Here is a 24,666-nt window from a genome sequence, read left to right as displayed (position 1 = left end):
GTTATTCAGAGCAAAACAAAATTATGATCATGCGGTCTGTGCCTGTTCTATGACAATTTTTCAAGTAACATTTGAACCAAAAATCAAACACTTCTAAAAAAAAAATAGGGTCTTTACTCCACATAATGTCAATAATTCATAAAATTACAATTTAATAGCAGTGTTACACTGGAGAGATTCTGCACAGCAGTCAATAATCAGCCTACACGTCTGAAATGTGATTCCAAGAAAGGTTACAAGAAACTTTCCTGAACTCATGTGCTCAACTATAAAATCATTTATTCTGTGTAATTGACAGAAAATATCAGAATAGCAGTTGCATGATTACTCAGTTTGGATTCTCATCTACACATTCTGTATAATTACTTGAATGATTGAAGATGTTTAACATTACCTTTGGAAAATTGGCATTTTAAATCTTCCCCAAAACTTGTAATCTGGTAACCAATCTGCAGATTCCTAGGTAAACACCAACACATGCTGGGAACGGGATCTCTGTAATTTAGAGATGGCTCTAATTTCAGGCAGGAGAATGAGCAATGTCTGGTAATTAATCTTTCAAGGTTAGAATAAAAGATGTTGTGATGCAAAATATTTTCACCAATTCAACTTGAATTAGCTTTTGAGTGCTTTATCAATCTTTGGTCGCAATATAGAAAGAGTGATGAGGATAGCTTCCTGGAAAACAAAAAAGATAATTCACAGTAAAATCTATTCCCCAAACAGAGAGATATTGGTCTATAAGACATGCTAGTATAAACAATTCACTAAACTCAGTTGATTGGTAACCCTACTACTTCATGTGCACACATTTCCAATATATCTCCTAATACCATGCAACGTGATGCTGCAGCATCCATTTCCATTTGTGGCAGAGTTTGACTATTCTTTCCTAGCGAATTATTTCCTAATTTTGATTGTGAAAGGACTTGCTCTAATTTTTAGAGTAACTTCTCTATTCATGGTCTCCCAAACAATGGAGTTAGATTACAGCCTACCCTATCAAGTTCCCTAAAAACGTTACAAAAATTAAAGCACTTCTAAATTCTAGAATATGCATCCCTAGTTTGAACAGCCTTACCATGTAATTTTGCAAACCAGTTCTGATTCTGACAAAACTGCTGTATTCTCCCCAAAACCAGTATATTCTTATTAAGCTAGAAGACGCAGAACTGCTCACAATATGTATATTGTAATATACCAAGGGTTTTCTCCTATTTTATGTAGAGGCAGAACTCTGAGACTATATTGGTGTACTAGTATAGCACAATCACATATCTCCATGAATCCGCAGTTTGCAATGTCTTCAAAGCACATTAAGCTACAATAACACGTGAAAACCAAATGGATTTAAACCTGTTTCTACGTAATATCTGCCATGATTGATAATGTTACAGAACATGATGGTCCAGACTAGATTACTGAAAATTATTTACATAGAAACATAGAAAATAGATGCAGGCGTAGGCCCTTCGAGCCTGCACTGCTATTCAATATGATCATGGCTGATTTAGGTACATAAATGCTTATAAAGGATCACAAGAACAGATTATAAGTGGGGAAGGTATTTCCCTGGGTGCTGGATACATTCTACAAGCCTGATTTTGAATACATAATAAACCAGTACATTGTCTACTAGTGAGATCTTTAAGCAAAACATACCTCGGTACGAATGATACGGCTGCCTTGACCAGGGCAGGTGTTCAGGTAGTGGTGAAAGAGGACACAAGGATCTGTAAGGTTGAGGTTTGGATCAGCATCAACACTGGCCTCAAGCCCCTGAAGACCACCAAACACAATCAACATGTGCCTAATAACAATGACAAAACAAATTACATGTGATGAGACAAATCCTGTAAAAAGGTTGAGAATAGAATAGTCCTGTGTAATTAATTACCAAAAAGTGAAACACAGAAAAAAATAGAACTGCCATCTTAAAAAATGCTTGTTGAAGTTTGATTGATTGTAAGTGGGTTTATAGCAGAAAGCTACAAAATGGTAGTATTATAAAATTGGTCACTGAATTTTTTCCTAAAGATCAAGAACAATTGTGGCCTTAAAAAAAAGTAAGCCTAAATTCAATAACAGAGCTGGTTCTGGAGTAGAAAGTGAATATACAGGCAGAGCAGGTAAATGGTGTTCTGTGGGAGTGTGGATAAGAAAATCTTAGCGATATTGCACAGATCTTTGTCGAGACTGATTTTGGAATACTGCATGCAGCTTTGCCTTTCTTTCTAAATATTGTACATTCTTTGGAGTTACTACATTGATGCCTAAGATGATAAGTGTTCCTATGAAGAGAAGCAGAAGGAATTCACAGGTAGATGTAAAGGAGGATGAATTTCTCTAGAACCAGTGGGGGCGACGGGATGTTATTTTGGACATAAAAACAGAGGAGAAGGAGATTGAGCAGCCAAGTACATTTGAGCTGAGGCCTTACTGAATGGTAGAATCAGCTTGCTGGGCCTTTTTCCCTTTTGTCCTATTAGATCAGGTGACCCTACAGATTGGAAGGGGTTAAGTCAGAAGCAGATGCAAACAATTTGCCAGTCCTTGCCTGAAAATAAAATGATTTCTGGAATGGGGCTCACCTTTTCATTGCAATTTTGGGTGGGCAGATTAGATGATTATATGCTGCTTATATTATGCCAATATATCTATCAGAGAAGGTAGTGCAGAAGAGTTAGATCACTTTATTTTGGAGGGATTATGTGGCAGGAAAATTGTAGATTGAAGAAAATTGCATAGAACAGAAATAAATCAATGTGTTACAAATAGATTCTGTAACTGGCACTCAGCGCAGACAACGTTATTAAATAAAGTAAGTGAATTTGCAGCCTTTCCTGAACATCTGCAGTCGCCAGAGTAATAGATTAAAGGATTACTTCTCCAAGTAGTGGCACACAACAGAACATCTTACCTGAATGTGGGAAGTATTGTGCTGTCAATGTCTGACCCTCGCTCAGATGTACCAATTGTAAGATCGTAGCCATCGTCAAATGGGCACTCTGTAAATACAGAACCTACCAAACACAGACAGTCAGGCCCTTTCCCATTTTAAAATGTTGTCCATGGGTTAAGTAACATCTACAAGACCCAAATACAGATTTAGAAACTCACTGAGGCAAGAAGCAAGACGAACTGTGTAACCCCAGTACAGACCAGACTCCATTCGGGGAACGTCAGGGGCGATAACTGAACCCTTCAAAACTTTGCTCTCTGAAAACATTTAGAAGAATGGCGTTCAGAATAATGTGGACCTTCAAGAAACTATACCTCTTTTCAGAACAGTAAATGAAAGACACCGACTATAAAAAATCTTGCTGCCGTAATAGCACTTAATCTGTTACCAAGCAATGGTCTAGTAGAACATAATTCAGGTGCAGTAATATTCCAACAAGCAGTCAGTTATTTAAAAAGCGGCAAAAAAAAACGCAAAAGCATTAAATTCTAAATGACATGAATGGTGAAAAAAAAAACAATGGAAATAAATGGTCTCTATTTGTGACAGACGCTGTGTTCTAAAATACCACATCAGTAGGAATCAAAGATCATTGAGCTCTAGCCCGTTGCACTATTCACTGAGATGGCAGCCCTGAAAATATCCTTTACTTTTATAAATGAGTCTAGCAAAAAATCTATTGTCTGGATTTTAAACCATTAATCGAACTCTGGTCAAGCTTTTTGTGTGAATGTTCCTAAGTTGTCTCCCCAAAAGCCTACCTCTGTTGATTCCACACCAATGAAAAATATAATCTTTCCTCTATTTGCATATGCAGTTCCTTTCAAATCTTAGTTACAGATCAATTCACTCCTCTTAACAGTCTAGTTTTACAAGTCTTGAATATGATCCTGCCAAAACCCAAAGTGCTGGAGGAACTCAGTAGGTCAGAAGCATCTGTGTGGGGAGAATGGATGGGCCAAGTGGAATAAGTGACACCCATCTGCCATCTAAAACCCCCTCACCTGTATCCACCTATCACTTGCCAGGTTATGTCCCACTCCAGCGTCATTTTCCAGCTTTCCCCACACAATTATAATACAATCAGTCAGAAGGGTCCCAAGCCGAAAAGTCATCTGTCCAATCCTGTCTGACCCAGTGTTCCTATAGCACTTTGTGTTTTGCTCAAGACTTCAGCATTTGCAGTTCCTTGTGTCTTCAGGTGATGTGTCCATGACTTGGGTTCCCTGATAAATTTGGACTGCACTCCTGCTCAATATATCTTTTCTACAGGAATGTGCCTGTAGCACATGCATGATAAGCTGATGGTCGATGGTTTGGGACCCTTTTAACTGCTCTAGCTCATGGGGACGTAGCTGTTATAAAATTAACACCATTCTTACTCATTCAGGAGTTTTTTTTAAAGAGATGCAGCATGGTAACAGGCCCTTTGGCCTACTGAGTCCACGCTGACCACCGATCACCAATTCACAATAGTTCAATGTTATCCTTACACGTTAGGGGTGATTTTTTTAATGAGCCAGTGGAATTCATCTGCCACTGTCACACTGTAAAAATTATTACCAAAGAGGATTAACGGAGTTTGTAGCAAAATGCTTGAAGTTTTAAACAGTGGTCTAATTATAAGGCATTTTGTGTTCTATACCTAACTATATATTTCAATGGTCCAGGAAATACATAGAAATTTACAAAGTTAAAAATGTTACTCTACAGGTACAACACCCAAAGATTACTTCAAGAAAATGAATGGAGATTTTATCCAGCATTATAGAATCAACTTCAGCTATAACTACAGATATAACCAGCATGATCTGGTCCTTTTACCTGAATTTTCCATCTTGTGTAAACGAACTGTAACACGGAGGCCAGCTTGAAGTTGTTTGTCAATCTGCACTTCCTAGTTTAAATTGCAAAAAGCAAAACTGAAATCCCAGATCAAGAATCTCATGAAGTAACGTTCGCCAAATGAAAAAGAGGATACATTTGGAGGCAGGGAAGTGAGATTGTTCTTTCAAAGAGTTTACAGAGGCCAGGAACCAATGAGCTTCTCTTTACCTTGCCTCACATTATCATTACAGTCTGATTAGTTGGTATAACTACTCATTAGCATGTCCGATTTACAATCTGATCAGCAACTTATTCAGATCTACTGCCAGCTTTTAGGAACGATGCAGTGAAAACAAGCTACAGTGCTTTGTATGCATTCAAATCAGAATTTGGATCCTTATATACAAACCTTTCTCAAGCCACAGTTGACAAATGATCCTTTCCCGGGCTTAGAAGGCCTATCAACAACCACTCCCTCCCGATATTCTGCATCATCATCAATCCTCAGATGGTGTGGGCTGTCCAACGGATTCAGGACCCCTAGAACATAATGTGCAGAAATACATCTAAAAGAAAAATATTGCAAATGCTGGTAATTTTTAATAAAAGCAGAAGATTATAGAAATACTCAGCATTCATAGAGGACAAAACAGTTAATGTATCAATTTAATAATAACTGGGGCAAATGAGATAATCAGTTTTTAAGATGCGAAGTATGAGTGGAGGAAAAAAATACGGAAAAGTCTGATGGTTCCATACTAAGCCATGACTTCCAGTGGCAGTACCTGCTGCTAGCACAATCCTTCCTCTTTTTGTGCTTATCCACCTTTCTCTTACATGCTAGTTAATGCAACCACACGAGGTGGTAGTGACCGACTTCCACAATGTAGCATCTTCCCAAAAGTTGCTTTTGAATTACTTTCATTCATTAATAATAAAACACAGAAATAATGTCTAAATACTCTTGCATTCTTTGCGATATCCCAAAACACTTCCGCAGTTATGTAGGTAAAATGGCAGCCAGACCAGCACAACAAAAAACCACACACACACACATCCATTTATCTCACTGGTGTGCAAGTCACCCATTCTATTTGTAATATGTGGCCATCATATGGCATCATAACAGACTTGCTTACCTGCAAAATCTAGGTCCCGATGCTTTGGAAAGAAGCATTTCCTAAGGTACCTGTTTACACGCAAAGCACATATTAGTGTACAGCTAAACGTCATAGAGAAAAATGCATATGCTCTACATTTAAAGCAAACCTTGGTAGTTGGTTTCTACAATACAAATCCTAATCAGTGTTTGTGTATTATACTAGTAAACCAAATGAGCTTAGAAACATAGAAAATAGGTGCGGGAGTAGGCCATTTGGCCCCTCATTTGGCCGCCATTCAATATGGTCATGGCTGATCATCCAAAAACAGTACCCTGTTCTGGCTTTCCCCCCCATATCCCTTGAATCCCTTAGCCCTAAGAGCTAAATCTAAGTCTCGCTTGAAAACATCCAATGATTTGGCCTCCACTGCCTTCTGTGGCAGAGAATTCCACAGATTCACAACTCTCTGGGTGAAAATAGAGTTTTCCTCATCTCAGTCCCAAATGGCCTACCCCTTATTTTTTAAACTGTAAACCCTGGTTCTGGACTCTCCCAACATCGGGAACATTTTTTCTGCATCTACCCTGTCCAATCTCTAAAATGTTTTATTTGTTTCTATAAGATTCCCTCTCATCCTTCTAAATTCCAGCGAAGAAGCCCAGTCGATCCGTTCTTTCATCATATGCTAGTCCCGCCATCCTGGAAATTAACCTGGTGAACCTACACTGCACCCACTCAATAGCAATAATGTCCCTCCTGGTTTAGGAAACCAAAATTGCACACAATACTCCAGGTGCGGTCTCACCAGGGCCCTGTACAATTGCAGTGGGACGTCCTTGCTCCTAAACTCAAATCCTCTCCCAGTGGCTTTCTTCACTGCCAGCTGTACCTGCATGCTTACTTTCAGTGACTGATGTATAAGGACACCCAGGTCTCGTTGCACCTCCCCTTCTCCTAATCTGACACCATTCAGATAATAATCTGCCTTCACATGCTTGCCACCAAAGTGGTTAACCTCACATTTATCCACATTATACTGCATCTGCCATGCTTCTGCCCACTCACCCAATCTGTCCAAGTCACCCTGCAGCCTCAGAGCATCCTCCTCATAGATCACACTGCACCCAGCTTTGTGTCATCCTCAAACTTAGAGATGTCACATTTAATTCCCTTGTCTAAATCGTTAATATATATATTGTAAACAACTGGGGTCCCAGCACCGAGCTTTGCGGCACTCCACCACTCACTGCCTGCCATTCTGAAAAGGACCCGTTAATTCCTACTATTTGCTTCCTGTCTGCCAACCAGTTCTCTATCTATGTCAATACCCTACCCCCAATACCGTGGTCTAATTTTGCACACTAATCTCTTGTTTGGGACCTTGTCAAATACTTTTTGAAAGTCCAGATACACCACATCCATTGGCTCTCCCTAATCCATTCTACTTGTTACATTCTCAAAAAAATTCCAAAAGATTAGTCAAGCATGATTTCCCCTTCATAAACCCATGCTGACTTTGGCCAATCCCATCACTGCTTTCCAAGTGCGCTGCTATAACATCTTTGATAATCGACTCCAGCATCTTCCCCACTACCGATGCAAGGCTAACTGGTCTATAACACCCCGTTTTCTCTCTCCATCCTTTCTTTAAAAGTGGAGTTACCCTCCAGTCCACAGGAACTGATCCAGAGTCGAGAGAGCATTGAAAAATGATCACCAATGCATCCACAATTTCTAGGGCCACCACCTTGAGTACTCTGGGATGCAGACCATCAGGCCCTGGGGATTTATCTGGATAAATGTGGATTCGTTACAGTTCCTCTCTCCCACTAGATCATCGGTCCCCCTAGTATTTCCGGGAGATTGTTTGTGTCTTCCTTAGGGAGATAGAACCAAAGTACTCATTTAACTGTTCTGCCATTTCCTTGCATCCCAACATAAATTCACCTGTATCTGACTGTAAGGCACCCACATCATTAATATTTTCCTTTTTACATATCTAAATAAACTTTTACAGTCAGTTTTTATATTCATCGCAAGCTTTCTTTCGTGCTCTTTTTGCCACCCCCCCCCTCTTAATTAACCCTTTTGTCCTCCTCTGCTGAGTTCTAAACTTCTCCCAGTCCTCTGGTTTACCACTTCTTCTGACCAATTGCTATGCTTCTTCCTTGGCTTTAACAATATCCTTGACTTCCCTCGTCAGCCACGGTTGAGCTACCTTCCCAGTTTTATTATTTCACCAGACAGGGATGAGCAATTTCTGGAGTTCATCCATGCGGTCTTTAAATTTTCGCCATTGCATCTCCACTGTCAACCCTTCAAGTATAATTTGCCGGTCTATCCTAGCCAATTCCCGTCTCATACCTTCAAAGTTTCCTTTATTCAGGTTCAGGACCCTAGTCTCTGAATCAGCCATGTCACTCTCCATCCTAATGCAGAATTCCACCATATTATGGGCACTGTTGCCCAAGGGACCTTGCACAACAAGATCGCTAACTAATCCTTCCTCATTACACAATACCTGGCCGAGGATGGCCTGCACTCTTGTCGTTCCTCCACGTATTGGTTTAGAAATCCATCCCGTATACATTCCACGAAATCCTCCTCCTCAGCACTGTTACCAATTTGGTTGGCCCAATCTATATGTAGATTAAAGTCACCCATAATAACCGCTGTACCTTTGCTACATGCATCCCTAATTTCCTGCTTGATGCTATCCCTAATCTCCCTACTGCTGTTTGGTGGTCTGTATACCATGTCGGACTATAGACTGTATTCCTTTAATATGGAGTCTCAACACTGAATAAACTTTGATTATTCCTACCTCTGAGAAATGTCTTGCACCAGAAAGACCCATTGAGGGAAACTGGGTCTGATATATTAAACCGTGGGTAATAAGAATTCACCAATGATCTCTGTGAACCAAGCAATTTCTCTCCAGCAATGCTCCAAATGGTCTAATGTAAAATAAATGTGGACACTTTTCAGCTACCTCCCATGTCTAAGATCAACAATTGCTTTCTTAAAGGTGTTTGCCTCTCTCGTGACCTTTGGAACACGCAAAATTTAGAGTAAGCTTTTAGTATCCCCTATTTATACCTCTTTGTTTGGCTCAGTATTAACTTTTGTCTTATTCCACTTCTGAGATGACTGTTAAATAAATAGTAAAAGATCTGTATAAATGTATGCTGCTCTTGTTTCGGAACTAAAAACACGCTTTTACTCCAAAGTGACTCACTGTGGACATTCAAGGTACTGCAGGATTCGTGCAAGTTGAACATTGGCATGTCCTTTCCTTCCAATTCCACCAAATTCGCCTTCCACAGTTCTGTATTTACATAGATAGGTTCCAATGAAGCACTCTCAATAATCAAACACTACCATATCTCTTATGTTGATTATCACTTAATAAAAGTGCTATATTAATGCAAATTAATAATCATATGGCTAGCTCCAATCAGTACAAGTGTCAACATTTGCACAGCCCTGGAATCTTTTTTATTTCTTAATCCACGGAAACTATGCCGAGTTTAAAAGATCAAGGGAAGATTGGTCCTAAGCTATTGAAAATGTTAAAAATATTGGAGAAGGATGATACAGAAAAACTATCTCTTCTGTGGGGTTATGCAAGACAAAGATTAAAAGTACAACTATAATAGGAAAGTATTCAGGAAGCACTTTCTAAAAAAATATGCAACTGTTAGTAAAGATCTGTATCTATTCCCTCCAAAAATTCATGGATTGTGGGGTGATGTGGATCAGTTGATGGGAATTTTGGGTTATCTATATTAAGAGATATGTGGAAAACATAGGTCAGTGTGTTTTATGCACAGAGAGATATAAATAATTATTAGATCAGGTTTAAGACAGTGAATGACCTCCTTCAGTATCTTTGTTCTGTTTTATATATGCATACAATAGGAAAACTGAAACAAACAGATCAGACCACAGCTTTTTTCTAAGCCCACATGAATTGGAAATAAACTTTACTTCATAACTAGGAATCAAAAGTTTTTTTTGGCCTTCCATCACAGCAATGTGATGGATGTTTATGTAAAATGTAAATTATGTTGTGTCTGGGGTCTATTTGTTTGTAATGTATGGCTGCAGAAACGGCATTTCGTTTGGACCTCAAGGGGTCCAAATGACAATTAAATTGACTATTGACTATTGACAAATGACTGTAAAGTTTGAAACATCTAACCTTCAAACATTTTTTGTACATTGCATAATTAAATGTGTACCTGTTAGCCGTGAGGTACAAGTAATTAATATTTCTGAGCCATCTTACTTTGCATCTTCTCCTTGTTCATCAAAGACTACAATTTCATCCACACTGAACACCGTACAGGCACGAGCTATCTGTCCAGCCAAATATGTCCTGAATTCTGGAGATTGGGCATTGTCCAGAACTGACCCTGGTAATGCCACACTAATAGTATACAGTCGACCTATAAAATATAAAAATGGTCAGTATATATCATAAAATAGATGCTAATTGGCACAGTGGACTGTATTACAGAACTGCTTAATAATTCTTAATGCAGAATGGTGAAGGCCTTAATGGATTCTTCATCCTACCAAGGGTCAAATTTTAAATTGTATATACTTGTTTTAGATATAACATTTTCAGCCTGTGTATAATTGTTTAAAAATATGAATAAACAATCTGAATAACATTTTTATGATTTATTTTCCCACATGTTAAACATTTCTTCAGGTTATTGTCATTAATGGTAGAGTGTTCTTATTGCTGGTCCTATACTGCAGAAGCTGTGGAAAAGATGATAGCTTTATCGGTTCTATCAGAAATCAAAAACTGCTTTAACTAAACACCTGAAGAAGGGTTTCGGCCCGAAATGTTGCCTATTTCCTTCGCTCCATAGATGTTGCTGCACCCGCTGAGTTTCTCCAGCTTTTTTGTGTACCTTAACTAAACACCTTATGTCTTTTCAGATTGCTCAAAATACTTTTACAGACTGTTTCTTGTGATGTGCCATCACGTTGTAAAGCCCATCACAGGAACTGTTTTTCACACAAGAAGATCTCACCATCAGCAACAAGAAAAAATCTATTTTAGGTGTTGTTGAAGGAGAACTATTGGCATGGACAGTAAGATAATCCCTGCTCATCTTCAAATAGTGTCCTAAATTTCAGCAATCATTTTAAACTTAAGATGAAAGAATATTTACTTTATGTTTAATCTGCAAGTCATGTATATCTCTAGCATGTGATTGTAAATTACAATTATCAGACGACAGAAAATCTGCAAATATATATTTTAAAATAATCAAGCATCAATTGGCCCTGTTAAAGGTGATTTTACTGATCAAACATGTATTGCATGTTTCTTAATAACTACATTTTGCAACCCATGTTTACAACATTAATCATAGTGAAGACACTGTAGATGGGCTATATGCCCAAATTTCCTCCATAATAATGACTCAGATGCAATGCTGAGGTTCTATTAGGTGCTGATCAGGTCACATTTGGAGTACTGCGAGCAAGTTTGGGCCTCATATTTGAGGAAGGATGTGCTGGCTCTGGAGAGGGTCCATAGGAAGTTTACAAGAATGATTCCGGAATGAGTGGGTTAGCATATGATGAGCAGTTGAGGGGGAACCTCATTGAAACTTACAAAATAATGAAAGGCATAGCGTGGATGTGGAAAGGATGTTTCCACTGGTGGGAGTCTAGGACCAGAGGTCGTAGCCTCAGAATTAAAGAGCGCTCTTTTAGAAAGGGGGCGAGGAGGAACATCTTTAGTCAGAGGGTAGTTAATCTTGGGAACTCATTGCAGGCTGTGGAGACCAAGTCAGTGGATATTTTTAAGGCAGAGATAGACAAATTCTTGATTAGAACAGGTGTCAAGTGTTATGGGGAGAAGGCAGGAAAATGGGATTAGGAGGCAGAGATCAACCATGATTTAATAGAGTATTCTCGATGGGCCGAATGGCCTAATTCTACTCCTATAACATGACTGTAAAGGAAGCATCATTTCTGCACATCCACTCAACTGTTACGTAATAGGAAGAAATATGTAGACATTGGAAAATATAGCAGCTTTGTGTTATTTTAGTGATTATACCCTTATATTTACAATGTTCTGAATCTTTTCTTTGTACCTTTCAGTTCTTTTTTTTTCATTTGCTCCTCTATTGTTCTCTGCTGCTCCGCCCTTTGTTTATCAAGCTTCTTCAATAATTTTAATTCTTTCAATTGTTTCAGCGCCTGTTTTCCTAGAAACAAAAGAAAAATCAGCTAACAGTTTTTGTCATTAGTGGGTTAAACTGGCCAACCTATCACTTAATTCAAGGCAAGAATTTGCCTTAATCTTTGTCATTCTTGTATTTAAATTCATCATCAAGGTTTGTTTGGATACAGGCAGCAGCTTACATTCTACAAAAAATGTTTCAAGACTGTAAAAAATGACATGAATGCAAAAAATACACAAATAGAATACAAGTCCATGGTAAATAGTTCAGTTTGCAATCTGTTTAGTTCCGTGGAATTAAAGTAGGATTAGGATTGTACAAATTAGTTCAAGGACATGACGGTTGTTGAAAAGTAACTGTTCCGAAACTTGGTGGTGTGAAGCTTCAGGCTGCTGTATGTTCTGCTCAATGGTCTTTATCTGGGTGGCAGATAGAGTGGAGTGCTGCATGGATCAGTGCTTGGGCACAACTATTCACAATACATAACAATGTTTTGGATGAGAGAACTAAATGTAATATCACAAAGTTTGCAGATGACACAGGCCCTTTGGCCCAACGAGTCCATGTTGACCATCGATCACTCTAATTTGATGTTGTGTTACTTTCGCATTCACTCGCTACACACTGGGGCAAATTACATTAATTTACAAAGCAACCTAAATGACTTTGGGATGTGGGATGAAAATGGAACACCTGGAACTAACCCACACAGTCACCCTAATTTGATGTTGTGTCACGTGCGGACCCACTCTCTACACACAAATTACATTACCAAACCTAAATGAGTGAAAATGGACTGGAATTAACCCACACAGTCACAGGGAGAACGTGCGGACCCCACACAACAGGACCCGAGTAAAGGACTGGAATTACTCCCTGCAGCTCCCTTCGGCCTTGCTGTGACACTATATAGAGTTTTGCATGCAGTCTTGGGCTGGTCTAGACTGATTCCTGGGACGGCGAATCAGATTCATGAGGGGAGATCAAGTCAGTGATCCTATTCAAAGGATTATGGATGAATGAGAGGACATATTATAAAACCCTATAAACTTCTAACAGGGCAAGATAAACTAGATACAGGGAGGATGTTACTAATGGTGGTGATTCTAGAACCTGAGATATACTCTTCAGAACTTAGATAGGAGAAACTTCTTCATCCAGAGGGTGAAGGCAGTGAAGGTCAAGTATTTAAGGTATTTAAGTATTTAAAGTATTTCTTAAAGCTGAAGAACTAATAAGCTATTCCAACTCAGATTCTATGATTTTTCAATGCCTCTTTAGGAACAGTATCTTGTGCATAAGAGCAGCCCGAGGGGCCAATCCCTTCTACTTTTTCTCCCCTAACCTTTAGGAATTGGCTGGGGTTTTCACTTGCAAATGGCATCAAGAATATTTACACATAGGGTAAATAGGAACTATACACAAATCACTGTCAATAACCATTCCATCCTCATGGCAACAGGAAACCCAGGATAATCAGCAAAAGAAAACATAAGAGGGAAATAAACTGGAATATTAATAAAGTAAAAATTCAATACTCACTGGCATCTTTTGATTTCTTCCAGTCAGGTCCAGTCATTTCACCCTGAGAGAACACCAAGTCAATAAATTATATAAACACATACACCATGTGTGTTGATCAATAAAACTCACAAAAAGGTGTATGCTATTGATATTCGTTATCTGTGGAAGATATGCTTCCACTTTTTATGCAGAAAAAATTCTAGTCAGATAAGAACAAGAAAAAGGCAGAGGCTAGGTGGTGCCTTGAGCCTGTTGCAACATCAAATAAGATTGTGACTGATCCAATTGTGGTTCCACTTTCTCAAAAATATTAGCTATCCCTTTGACCAAAACCTATCTATCTCAGCCTTGATAATATTCAATGAATCAAACTCCACAGCTCCCTGGAATAAAGTTCTTCAAAGATTCACAACTGACAGAAAGTTCCCTCATCCATTTTATGCTGAAAATGCACCTCCTTGTTTTAGATTTCCTTCTGGGGAAAACATCCTTTTAGCAATTACCTTATGAAGGACCTGAAAAATCTTACGTATGTTCTGCTCCAATAAATACTTTTTATGTATATATCTCTTCAAGTGCAAGCACCGGTTGTACGTTACATGCTATTAGCAATGAGGATTATTAGCTGTAAAGGATCAGTTTATGTGCACATAATAAGTAGCAAAAGGCTATTCAGACTCAAGTCTGAAGAAGGATCCCAACCCGAAAAGTTGCTTGTCCAATCCCTTCACAGATGCTGCCTGACCTGCTGAGTTCTTCCAGCACTTTATCTTTTTCCTGTTAGCAACAGGCGAGGGACCAGAATACTGAAAGAAGCTCTAGACCAAAAAGCTAATGTTGTGCCTTTATTGGTGCTGGGTCCACTGTTGTTTGTCAGGTATACTAATGCTTTGGATGAAAATATAGTTGGCAGAATTAGTAAATTTGGTGATTTAGAGAACAGTGAAAGCTATGTAAGATTACCACAGGATCAAATTTAACTTGAAAGGTGGACCCAAGAATGCCAGATGAAATTTAACATGGATGTGCAAAGTGTTGTATTTCAGGAAGTTAAATCAGGCTAAGATTTGCAGTGTTATTGAACCTAGAGATCAATGGGTACAGGTACACAGTTCCTCCAAAATGGCAACACGGGTAAATGCTGAGTTACTCCAGCATTTTGTATTCATCATAGAGTACAGGAGATAGACACAAAAAGCTGAAGTAGCTCAGCGGGACAGGCAGCATCTCTGGGGAGAAGGAATGGGTGGCGTATCAGGTTGAGACCCTTCTTCAGGTGTTGGGACATCATGTTACATGCTTTACACGATATAAAGAACCAAATCAAGACATCAGTGAGACTGCACTTGGAATATTGTGTATAATTATAGTTACCTAGTTGTAGTTTGTAATTAAGTTGAAAAGTGTGCAGAAATGACACTCAAAGATGTTCCTGGGACTGAAAGGGTTAAGTTACACACTTTTTTCCCCCGCTAGAGTGAAGGAGACTTAAGGGAGATTATTTTGAAGTATATAAAATATACTCAGGTCCCTCGCCTTTGAGGCATAGATGAGAGTAAGTTTTTTTGAAGCAATGTGATGGATGTTTACTGTCTTCTTCTCAGGTAATGTAGGGGAGTCTAAAGGGTAAATAAATATAAAATTGAATTGAGAATTGAATTGAATTGAATAAAATCATTAAAGGAATGGTCATCCTTCTCAGGGTAGGGGAGTCGTTTATAAAGTGAGAGGGGAAGACTTAAAGGAGATCCACGTTTTCCACACAGGGTGGTAGGAAAATAGAACGGGCTGCCAGAGGCGAATACAATTAAAAGGCATTTTGGACAGGTACATGGATGGGAAAGATCAAACGGGGTTAAATGGAGTAGCTCAAATAACAACGTGGGCGGCACGGACGAGTTAGGCCGAAGGGTCTGCCTCCATGCTGTACGATTCCAATTAACATAGAGGGAAAACACCATTTAAAACTTTATTTGCACCTCTCCGTTCCTTCTACCGAAATTGGACAGACTATTTACACTGCCGTCGTTTATTCTTAATGTGGAAACGACACGGGAGAAACTCCCCGCGGTTTAAATTAAATCAACGAGTGCCCAGCAATACCCGCCGGCCGCTGAGCCTTTGCTGCCTCACAGCGCGGTCGCGGGAGCCGCCAAAAGCCCGTGGGCGATTGAGCGAACTCCTAACCCCCCCACACACACACACACACGCTTTAAAATTTCCTTCTCTGCATCTAACGATTGCCATGGAGGGACTCACATGCTTCCCCTTCCACCGCGTCGGCGGCCGCTGCTCGCCGGCCATCTTGGCTTCCCCTCGGTCGTCAAGACTCAACAAGAGGCGCTGCCATTGGTCGCTGACGAGGCCGAGCAAGCCACGCCCTACAATGACTGCAGAGCTGGAGAATGGACAAGTTGCCTGCCTTGGGTTCAAAAAGGTGCAGGGAAATGAAGGGTCAAGAGGGTTTTATTGTCATATGACCCAGACAGAAGAAGAATGACATCCTGACTCGCAGCAGCACAACAAAATATGTAAACGTTGTACTCTGTAGTGTAAACAATGTAATGGAAGAGAACAAAAGTTCAGTGCGTATACAGTCAAAGATAAGACACACACAAATATATACCTATCTGTATAATATATATATACACACACACAGATATATATATATATATATGTATGTGTGTGTCTGTATATATATATATATATACACACATACATATATATATACACACATATATATACACACATTCTGTCATCATCGTCCAGCTGTACAAGAAGTTGGTATGGCCATATTTGTAGTGCTCTGTACGATTCTGGTTGCACCACCCTCTGCATGAAAAAGTTGCCTCCTTGGTCCCATTTAAATCCTCCCTGCTTCCCTTATACTTATGCCTTCTAGTTTTAGACTCTCCTTTGCTGAGGAGACATTCAACTTATCTGCATCCCTCACTATTTTTTATGAACCTATAAGTCACCCCTCAAACTCCAAACGTACTGGGGAGAAAAGCCACAGCATATTCAATCACTCCTTAAAATCCAAATCCACCAGGCATGGTAATATCCTGGTAAATATTGTTTAGCACTCTATCCAGTTAATGACATCCTTCCAGGAGCCGGGTAAGGATTCATTGTAGGAATCTTCTTCAACTGTCTTGTCCCAGTGGCCAGAGTGTTCCTTCCAAAATGGCAATGTAAATTTGCCCATCAAGATATGAATGGATTTAACTTCACCAAGTTGCAACTCCAACATCAACAGAGTTGCTCCATCATCATCAGTACTATGCACACAAACCTGTTTTCATTATCCAAAAATGGACGTGATTTGCCATGGAGGGATCGTAATAAAGATCTACTACTATCTTGGCTTGTGGGATGGGAGATCAGGTGAGATTGAGTAGACGAGGATGGTGTTGTCTAGAGTTCAGAAGAATTAAAAGGGATCTCAATTATACTTTAAAAAAAATCTTGTGCAGATGAGCAGGATGGTACGGTCAAGATAGAGAATCCAAAATGGCAACAATGAGCAATGGAGGAAGTTCCAAGGGCCAACGGATTCAAATTCCTTAGGTAGCAGAAATATCTGGGTCCAAAACAGAGCCCACGTGGTCTGATTTTTGAACCACTCGTTAGGACTGCAGACCAGAATTATGAGTAAATAAATGCATAGTGATCAATAACAAATGATAAAATACTTTACAGTGCCTTCTTTCATCACACAAATGTATTGATTTTGGGGAGTTAAACACTGACCGGAAGGTAGCCGGTTCAAATCCCGCTTGGAGTGCATACTGTCGTTGTGTCCTTGGGCAAGACACTTCACCCACCTTTGCCTGTAATGGAATGTACGGCGGCAGGCGTGGGCACACCGCGACGCCCTGTGTCTCCCTTTCAAGGGAGATGCTAAAAATGCATTTCGTTGTCTCTGTACTGTACACTGACAATGACAATAAAATTGAATCATTTTTTCATTTTTTTTTGCATAATGTTTCAGTGTCCTACGAAAGACTGATCAAAATGAGATGGGAAACAAGTACATTTGAATATGAGACATTTCAAGCACCACAAACAGAGAAGTTAATCAAGTAGTTTTATTTTACAAAATGGGGGGAGGGGTGTTGCAAGATGAACTCTCATTCTTTTTCAAATAGAATAATGGGATTTTTTTCAACACTCAAGATCGCAATGGGAGATTTGATTTGAAGTCTTTCCTTAAATGTAAAACTCTGAGTGACACTACTACAAATTTGAAATGTATATTCTCAAAATTGTGATATTAGCTGTTCATTTCCACGCAACGTTATCTGAGTACTGTCTGGTCGGGGAATTAAAAGTAAATTAATCATTTGGAAAATAATTTGAGAAAAGAGAATAATGTACTCATGCAGCATACTGCCTTTTTCAAACTTACATCAATTAATTTGGATAAACCACAGCCACTCTCACTCCTCACCCCATCAACCACCTTTTGACAGGGATTGATTGGAAATTACTGCTAATATCTCAAGCCCAGACAACCGAATACCAACTAGGCCCAGCGCAAATTGGAAGAACAGCATCTCATATTTCACTTGGGCAGCCTACTCCCCAGCGGTATTAATATTAACTTATTTAACTTCAAGTAACCCTTGCTTTTCCTCATCCTATCCCTCCCCCTTCCTGGTTCTTCAACCAGTCTGACTGTCCCCCTGATTAAATGTTATCTCTGTATGCTTCGTTGTCACCATTTCTCCTAGTTAACAATGATCGATTCTACATTTTCCTTAGTCTACATCCCCTTTGATGTCTCATTTTCACACCGTGCACTACCTTATCTCTGTGTCTCCCTCTCCCCAGACTCTCAGTCTGAGGAAGGTTCTCGACTCGAAACGTCACCCATTCCTTCTCTCCAGAGGTGCTGCCTGTCCCGCTGAGTTGCCCTAGAATTTTGTGTCGACCAACAAAGCAACATCAATGCACTACATAAATAACTAGTTTTGATGACATGGTGTTTTAAAAGGTAATCAAAGAAGCATCAGATTCCCAGATACACTGGGATTCTAAAGCCAAGCATTTGTTTTACCTTCCACTGAGTGGCGAGGATCACAGGCTTAGGGAGGATTGCTAAAGAAGCCTCAGATATATATCAGACTCTAAATCGGGTATCACCTCCACCATATGAGTTGTGATGGTACAAACAATAGGCCCACCGTTATTCTTTGTTTTGGGGATGGAGCCTTCTTCAGCTCCCAGGCTCTGGAACTCCCCCCCCAACTGATCCTCAATTCAGTGTCCCTCACCATCTTCCAGTCTCACCTCAAGACCCATCTCTTCACTTCTGCCTATCCTTAGCCCCACGTCCCCCTCCCTTTTTATCTGTGCTTGAATTTATGTACTAGTCATGTCTCTACTATTTATTTCATTCCGCTTACATGTTTTTCCTCTACTTGCTAAATTTTTGTAAGGTGTCCTTGAGACTCTTGAAAGGTGCCCATGAATAAAATTTATTATTATTATTATTATTATTCTTTCACATGTCTAAATGGTGAATAAATGCTGGCCCCAATGGCCACAATGATAATTAAAGAAAAGGAACCACCCCCATCTGATCACTGATAGCCACAATAATGCCTAGAATAATATTTTGGTTGAGAAAAAAACAGAATATTCCAATAATTTAATTGAGCTTTCTTTGCAGTTTTGAATGTAATAATAATCTCAAATAAACAAATAACATAGTATTAAGAATGGTGCATAAAATATACAAGGTATAGCTACATAAAATATACAAGGTATAGCTACATAAAGTAATTTGGAAATTAAGGATAAACGTTACTTATTCGAGCCATAAAATGAAGCGGTACAATTTGTTCAGGAACAAATCTTTATCCCCTGTCCTGATAATTTCCTACCTCAGTCATTGTCCATCCTGTCATTTATTTGCTACTGCCAGTTATCGCTTTCAGGCTATTGGTTCTTTTCAGAATGTTGCTGACAAACAGAAGGCCAGATGCCCGCTCAATGCTCTCGATTGGCACCAGGAAACGTTCAAGGGGAATGTTATCCAAAACTGGCAGATTTGGCATCACATACGACTGCAATTCGATTTCCCCGCTGTCTTTCTCCAGTATCACCACTTTAAAGATGTGTGTTGGAACTGCAACGTTATTCTTCCCGATGACTTGATACTTAACATACAACTTCCCATCCGATTCCTTCCTGATCAAAATATAACCAAATTACTCAATTTTAAAATAATTTTAATTTAGATGGCCCGTTCATGGCCCCAGGAAGTCCCAAAGTGTTTTTACAGGCAAAGTTCTAAGGAAGTATATGTGTTGTAATGCAAAAAGTGTTGTAACCAATATACACACAGTAAGGTTTTTTAAGCAACAAGACAACCTGTCTTGGTGTTGTTTTGAGGATAAATATTGGCCAAGAAGAATTCCGTTGCTCTTCCTTGCAGCAGTGACACATGATTGTTTGCTCCAAATTAATAAGATAAACAGAGCATCAGTTTGATGTCTCAGCCAAGAGGGAGCACATTAGTGATGTAGTATTTATTACCTGAATTGACATGGAAACTTAACTTACTCAGACCAGTGCTGTTTAGAAACAGGCCCTTCAGCTCTCTGTGTTTGAAGTAGGTAATACATTTGAGGGGGAGCAACCTCTTTTAGACTTTATATGAATTCCTTTTTACTGTACCTGGTGTTTTTTTGAAAGTGTAATATTACTCATTTGCCATTTTTCCATCTATATCTAGTACTTGGTGTGTAATAGTAACCAGCTCCCAAGACTCCATTAAGATTGCAAGACCTCCCTTCCCCCACTCGTTCTTGGTCAACTCTGCGATGGGTCCCAGAGCAAGAGCTGCAGAATTTGGGAGAAGGGTAGATATGAATTTGGTAGTGTACTGCTGTTCTATTCTTGTCATGCTCATTCCCTTTCTCCGTCCCCTCATCTTTTCACATCACTTAACCAAAGATGGCAACCTTCCCTTAACTCGCCCGAGTTCAAAATATGAATCTCAACAATCTATAAAGCTATTTGGTGAACAAAGGCATTGGGGCAGAATCTATCCTGTTCACATTCTCCAGAAAGACTCGAACGTAACGAAGAGCAGGGAACCTTCCCCAAGCTGTAAAGCCATGCGTTGCTCTGTCTGCGATCAACTAACACCAACTGGGTACTTGCTAAGAGATCTTCCTCAAAAGCAATACTTTCACATCTGCTATTGTAAGTAACCCAACGGAAGGGTCAGAGTCATACCTCGGCAAATAAAGGGGTCCCGTGCAAACGTACACATTTTTATTGGACTTGGTCAGACTCCGACAATACCTCTCCAGATTGTTCCAGGCATTCTTATTTAAATCAGGATTCTAAAGGAAAGAAATGAAGTAAATCTAAAACTAGCACAGAAAAGGACAGTATATAGATAGTAAAATGTGTTTAAGTTACCAAAATGAAAATCAATTCCATTGTTGGTCCAGACTGCATGATCTATAAACATATCCCAACTGAATCTAACTATGATTCACTTCTTCCCCTCAAAACTGAAGGAATGTTATGCTTCAGACTGTATGCATGTCCTTCTCAAAGCAGCTTGGTTTTCAGCTATAAAAAGCTATGTTTTATCATAAACTTACCTTATCTCAGAATGAAAAAAATAATCAACAAAGCATACAACATGGAAAGGGGTCCTTTGGTACAGGGCAAGTTCTTTTAAACTCAAGAGTGTGGTGGATGCCTAGAACAGTGTCAGGTATGGTGTTTGAGGCCGATTTGATCGTGGCATTTTTTAAGCTTTTAGATATGTACGCGGATATGCAGGGAATGAAGGGATATTGATCACAATACAGGCAGAGGAGATTTGTTTAACTTAGCATCATGTTTGGCACAGACATTGTGGGATGCTCCTATGCTATACTGGTCCGCTCGAAATGCAGCAGTACATTGGTTTCAATTATCTCTTGAACATATTGTTATTTAAATAATTGGCGACTTGGGTCTGCACCCTATCACAAACATTCCCTCGGTTTTCTCTCAGTTTTCAGGCTCCGATATCTTTTTCCCAATGGCAGGAATGAAATGAGTGTGTGACCATGGTGGTGTGGGACTCAGATGATGCTGGCTGGTGAATAAGGCCTTCGGCACACTTGCCTTAATCGGTCAGAGTACCGAGAGGAAGAGTTGGTCTGTCATCATCGTCCAGCTGTACAAGAAGTTGGTATGGCCATATTTGTAGTGCTCTGTACGATTCTGGTTGCACCACCCTCTGCATGAAAAAGTTGCCTCTTTGGTCCCATTTAAATCCTCCCTGCTTCCCTTATACTTATGCCTTCTAGTTTTAGACTCTCCTTTGCTGACGAGACATTCAATTTATCTGCATCCCTCACTATTTTTTATGAACCTATAAGTCACCCCTCAAACTCCAAACGTACTGGGGAGAAAAGCCACAGCATATTCAATCACTCCTTAAAATCCAAATCCAAATCCACCAGGCAAATCCAAATCCAAATCTCCAAACTTTCCCTGTGTGTCCTTACCCCGTTGATATCTCCCGACCTGCTGAGCATTTCCAACTTTCTGTCTGTGTTTCGAATTTATAGGATCTGGAATGTTATGCTTCCCTACTGGTTACCTGAGGCACCATGTTGCTGAGGTAGAAGGTATCATCCATGCATTTCTGGCTGTGCTTATGGTTAGCGGCTGCTGCCAAGTGACCCCGGTCGAAACCGCTACCTTTGAAGTCGCCGTTCTGTGCTCGGTGGTATTCATGCACAGACTCATCCTCCCTAAATACACAACGATTGCGGTCGGAGCCAGTCAGGCCCAGTCTGCCCGCGTCCAGTCGCTCCAGCACCCACAGGGCGTTCCTGGTTCGTGGGTCATAGGCCAACACGTATGATTCGCGGGTCTTGATGTGGGACAGAGAAGGGAAACCGAATTTCATGATTCCGGTCGTCTTGCCGAGGGTCAGCTGTGCCGGACTGACTGGCACCAAGGATTCGTTGGCAACGGCATCCGCGGTTACAGACGGGATAGGGATCACGGGGCAATGGAGGAAGGAATCGGAAGCATCTTGGTGCCGGTGAGCTCCGTATCCCACCCCCAAACCGGCCCCTGCAGCCAAGGAGACTCCCGCCAACAGCCACCGTGAGCTCAGTGCGCGGCGCATTCTAGAACCTTGCAACTTTTTCTGTGAATGGGACTGTGTCAATGTCACACGCCTGGCGCATGCGCGGCGCCCGATACAAATGTAACCGACGCGAGTAAGTGACGCCCCAATGTGTCCAAATCAAACCCATATCAAAGCAAGGAAGGCAGTATCTCTGGAGAGAAGGAATGGACGACGTTTTCCTGCTGAGTGCCTCCAGTAGTAAAATAGTCGGAGAGAGAACTTGTTCAAAGAGAATGCTTCCAGTGGATGTGTAGGAAAGAACTGCAGATGCTGGTTTAAATCACTGGCATTCAGTTTTAGCCAGAATCTCACTAAAACAAAAAGAAACAAGATTGATAGGGCAGATGCAAAGAGTCTAAGTTCTAATAACTGCAACAGGCAGTTCAGTCTCAAGATGGTGTGAGACATTTCAGGGTGAAGAGGGTTATAAATTTGTGTAATTTTTGCTCTCAACAGGCTCTTCACCGAGTTTATTTAAGGACAAATGAACTTTTAGTCATCAGCAGATATGGCGATAAAGCGGGAAGAACAGCTTAAGACCACTTATAATTTTACTGCACGGTAAAGCAAGCCCAATGGACTGCTCCCGTTTCTGTTGTTCTTAAACACCACAAATCCAACCTCCGCAGTTTTGGGGACAGAGCCTTCTCCAGGGCAGCTCCCAGGCTCTGGAACTCCCTCCCCCAACTGATCCGCAATTCCGTGTCCCTCACCATCTTCCAGTCCCGCCTCAAGACCCATCCCTTCACCTCTGCCTATCCTTAGCCCCACGTCCCCCTCCCATTTCATCTGTGCTTGAATTGCCTCATATTGTGTTTTGAATTGAATTATGTCTTTAATTTGTGTACTAGTCATGTCTCTACTATTTATTTCATTCCGCTTACATGTTTTTCCTCTACTTGCTAAAATTTTTTAAGGTGTCCTTGAGACTCTTGAAAGGCGCCCATATATAAAATGTATTATTATTATTATTATTAAACTGTGTTCTTAAACAAAAACAAGCAATACGGTGATAGTGCCTGATCTGGCTGCATTTCCAATAGGGCGTGCATATCTATATATATATAAAACTCAAATCCGTCCGCCTGCAGTATGGATCCCTTCCTGCCTTTCGATTCGTGCCCGATACTCGCAGATGTCCAATTGGAATGGCCGATGCTCGCAGATGTCCAATCGGAATGGATTCATTTGCATGTACGGCTGCCGGCTGCATTTCTTCCTTTGATTCATTGCCACGCCCAATCCAGACGCTCAATCTCCGAGATATTTTCCATTTCGGTAGAGATTTTGCTTTTCTTTCTAAGTTTCCGCTCCTCATTTCATTTCGTCGTGTTCAAGTACATGTTTTTAATCAAATCCTTCTCTTCCCCCCCCCCCCCCAAGTATTTCAAAAATAAACAGGCTTCTCCATTTACATGTCAGCTTCCAACACACTTCGAAACAAAGTTGCAAGAGAGGAACACTGAACTTTTCACTGCTGCACCAGGCAGGGGAGGGCTGCAATCTTACATTTGGGAACGGGCTCAGTTCCAATGGAGGAGACGGGTGCATGGTGGAATATTGGGTTGGGGGATCACACCATTGGGGGAGCAGACGGGTCTGCACTTGGTCTAGTAAATCTATATTTATACAGCATCCGTAATATAGTTAAATGCCCTAAGGTGCCAGACATCAGCCAACTAAATTTGACACGGCCGCAGAAGGAAACCTTTAGGCAGGTGACTTAAACTTTAAGTCTGGATATCTAAATTTTCAACTTCCTGTACCTTCTCCAGAAAGTAGTACAGAGAAAAAAGGAATGGCCAAGATGATAGGTATACTTGACAGTACTTCCAGCCTTCCTGATGCAATGCACCATGAAGATGGAAG

The 24,666-nt window shown here is 40.3% G+C and overlaps 2 protein-coding genes across 2 annotated transcripts; both read right to left on the bottom strand.

Annotated features, from left to right (window-relative positions):
* Positions 1-126: 126 nt before the first annotated feature.
* Positions 127-16,007, bottom strand: spout1 (SPOUT domain containing methyltransferase 1). Its single transcript, XM_055660239.1, has 12 exons — positions 15,894-16,007; positions 13,653-13,695; positions 12,021-12,134; positions 10,184-10,343; positions 9,131-9,220; positions 5,929-5,978; positions 5,199-5,329; positions 4,787-4,859; positions 3,121-3,219; positions 2,921-3,023; positions 1,663-1,810; positions 127-678 (listed from the first exon to the last, which is right to left on the bottom strand). The coding sequence occupies exons 1-12, from the start codon at positions 15,936-15,938 to the stop codon at positions 616-618; spliced, it is 1,119 nt and encodes a 372-aa protein (XP_055516214.1). The 5' UTR covers positions 15,939-16,007; the 3' UTR covers positions 127-615.
* Positions 16,008-17,709: 1,702 nt separating this feature from the next.
* On the bottom strand, positions 17,710-23,342 carry endog (endonuclease G). Its single transcript, XM_055660240.1, has 3 exons — positions 22,258-23,342; positions 20,886-20,995; positions 17,710-19,832 (listed from the first exon to the last, which is right to left on the bottom strand). Exons 1-3 carry the CDS (start codon positions 22,792-22,794, stop codon positions 19,550-19,552), a joined length of 930 nt encoding a protein of 309 aa, XP_055516215.1. The 5' UTR covers positions 22,795-23,342; the 3' UTR covers positions 17,710-19,549.
* Between the last annotated feature and the right edge of the window lie 1,324 nt (positions 23,343-24,666).

Source organism: Leucoraja erinacea, chromosome 31 (genome assembly GCF_028641065.1).
Source record: "Leucoraja erinacea ecotype New England chromosome 31, Leri_hhj_1, whole genome shotgun sequence".
Classification (NCBI taxonomy): Eukaryota; Metazoa; Chordata; class Chondrichthyes; order Rajiformes; family Rajidae; genus Leucoraja; species Leucoraja erinaceus.
This window is presented reverse-complemented; position numbering and strand designations above follow the sequence as displayed.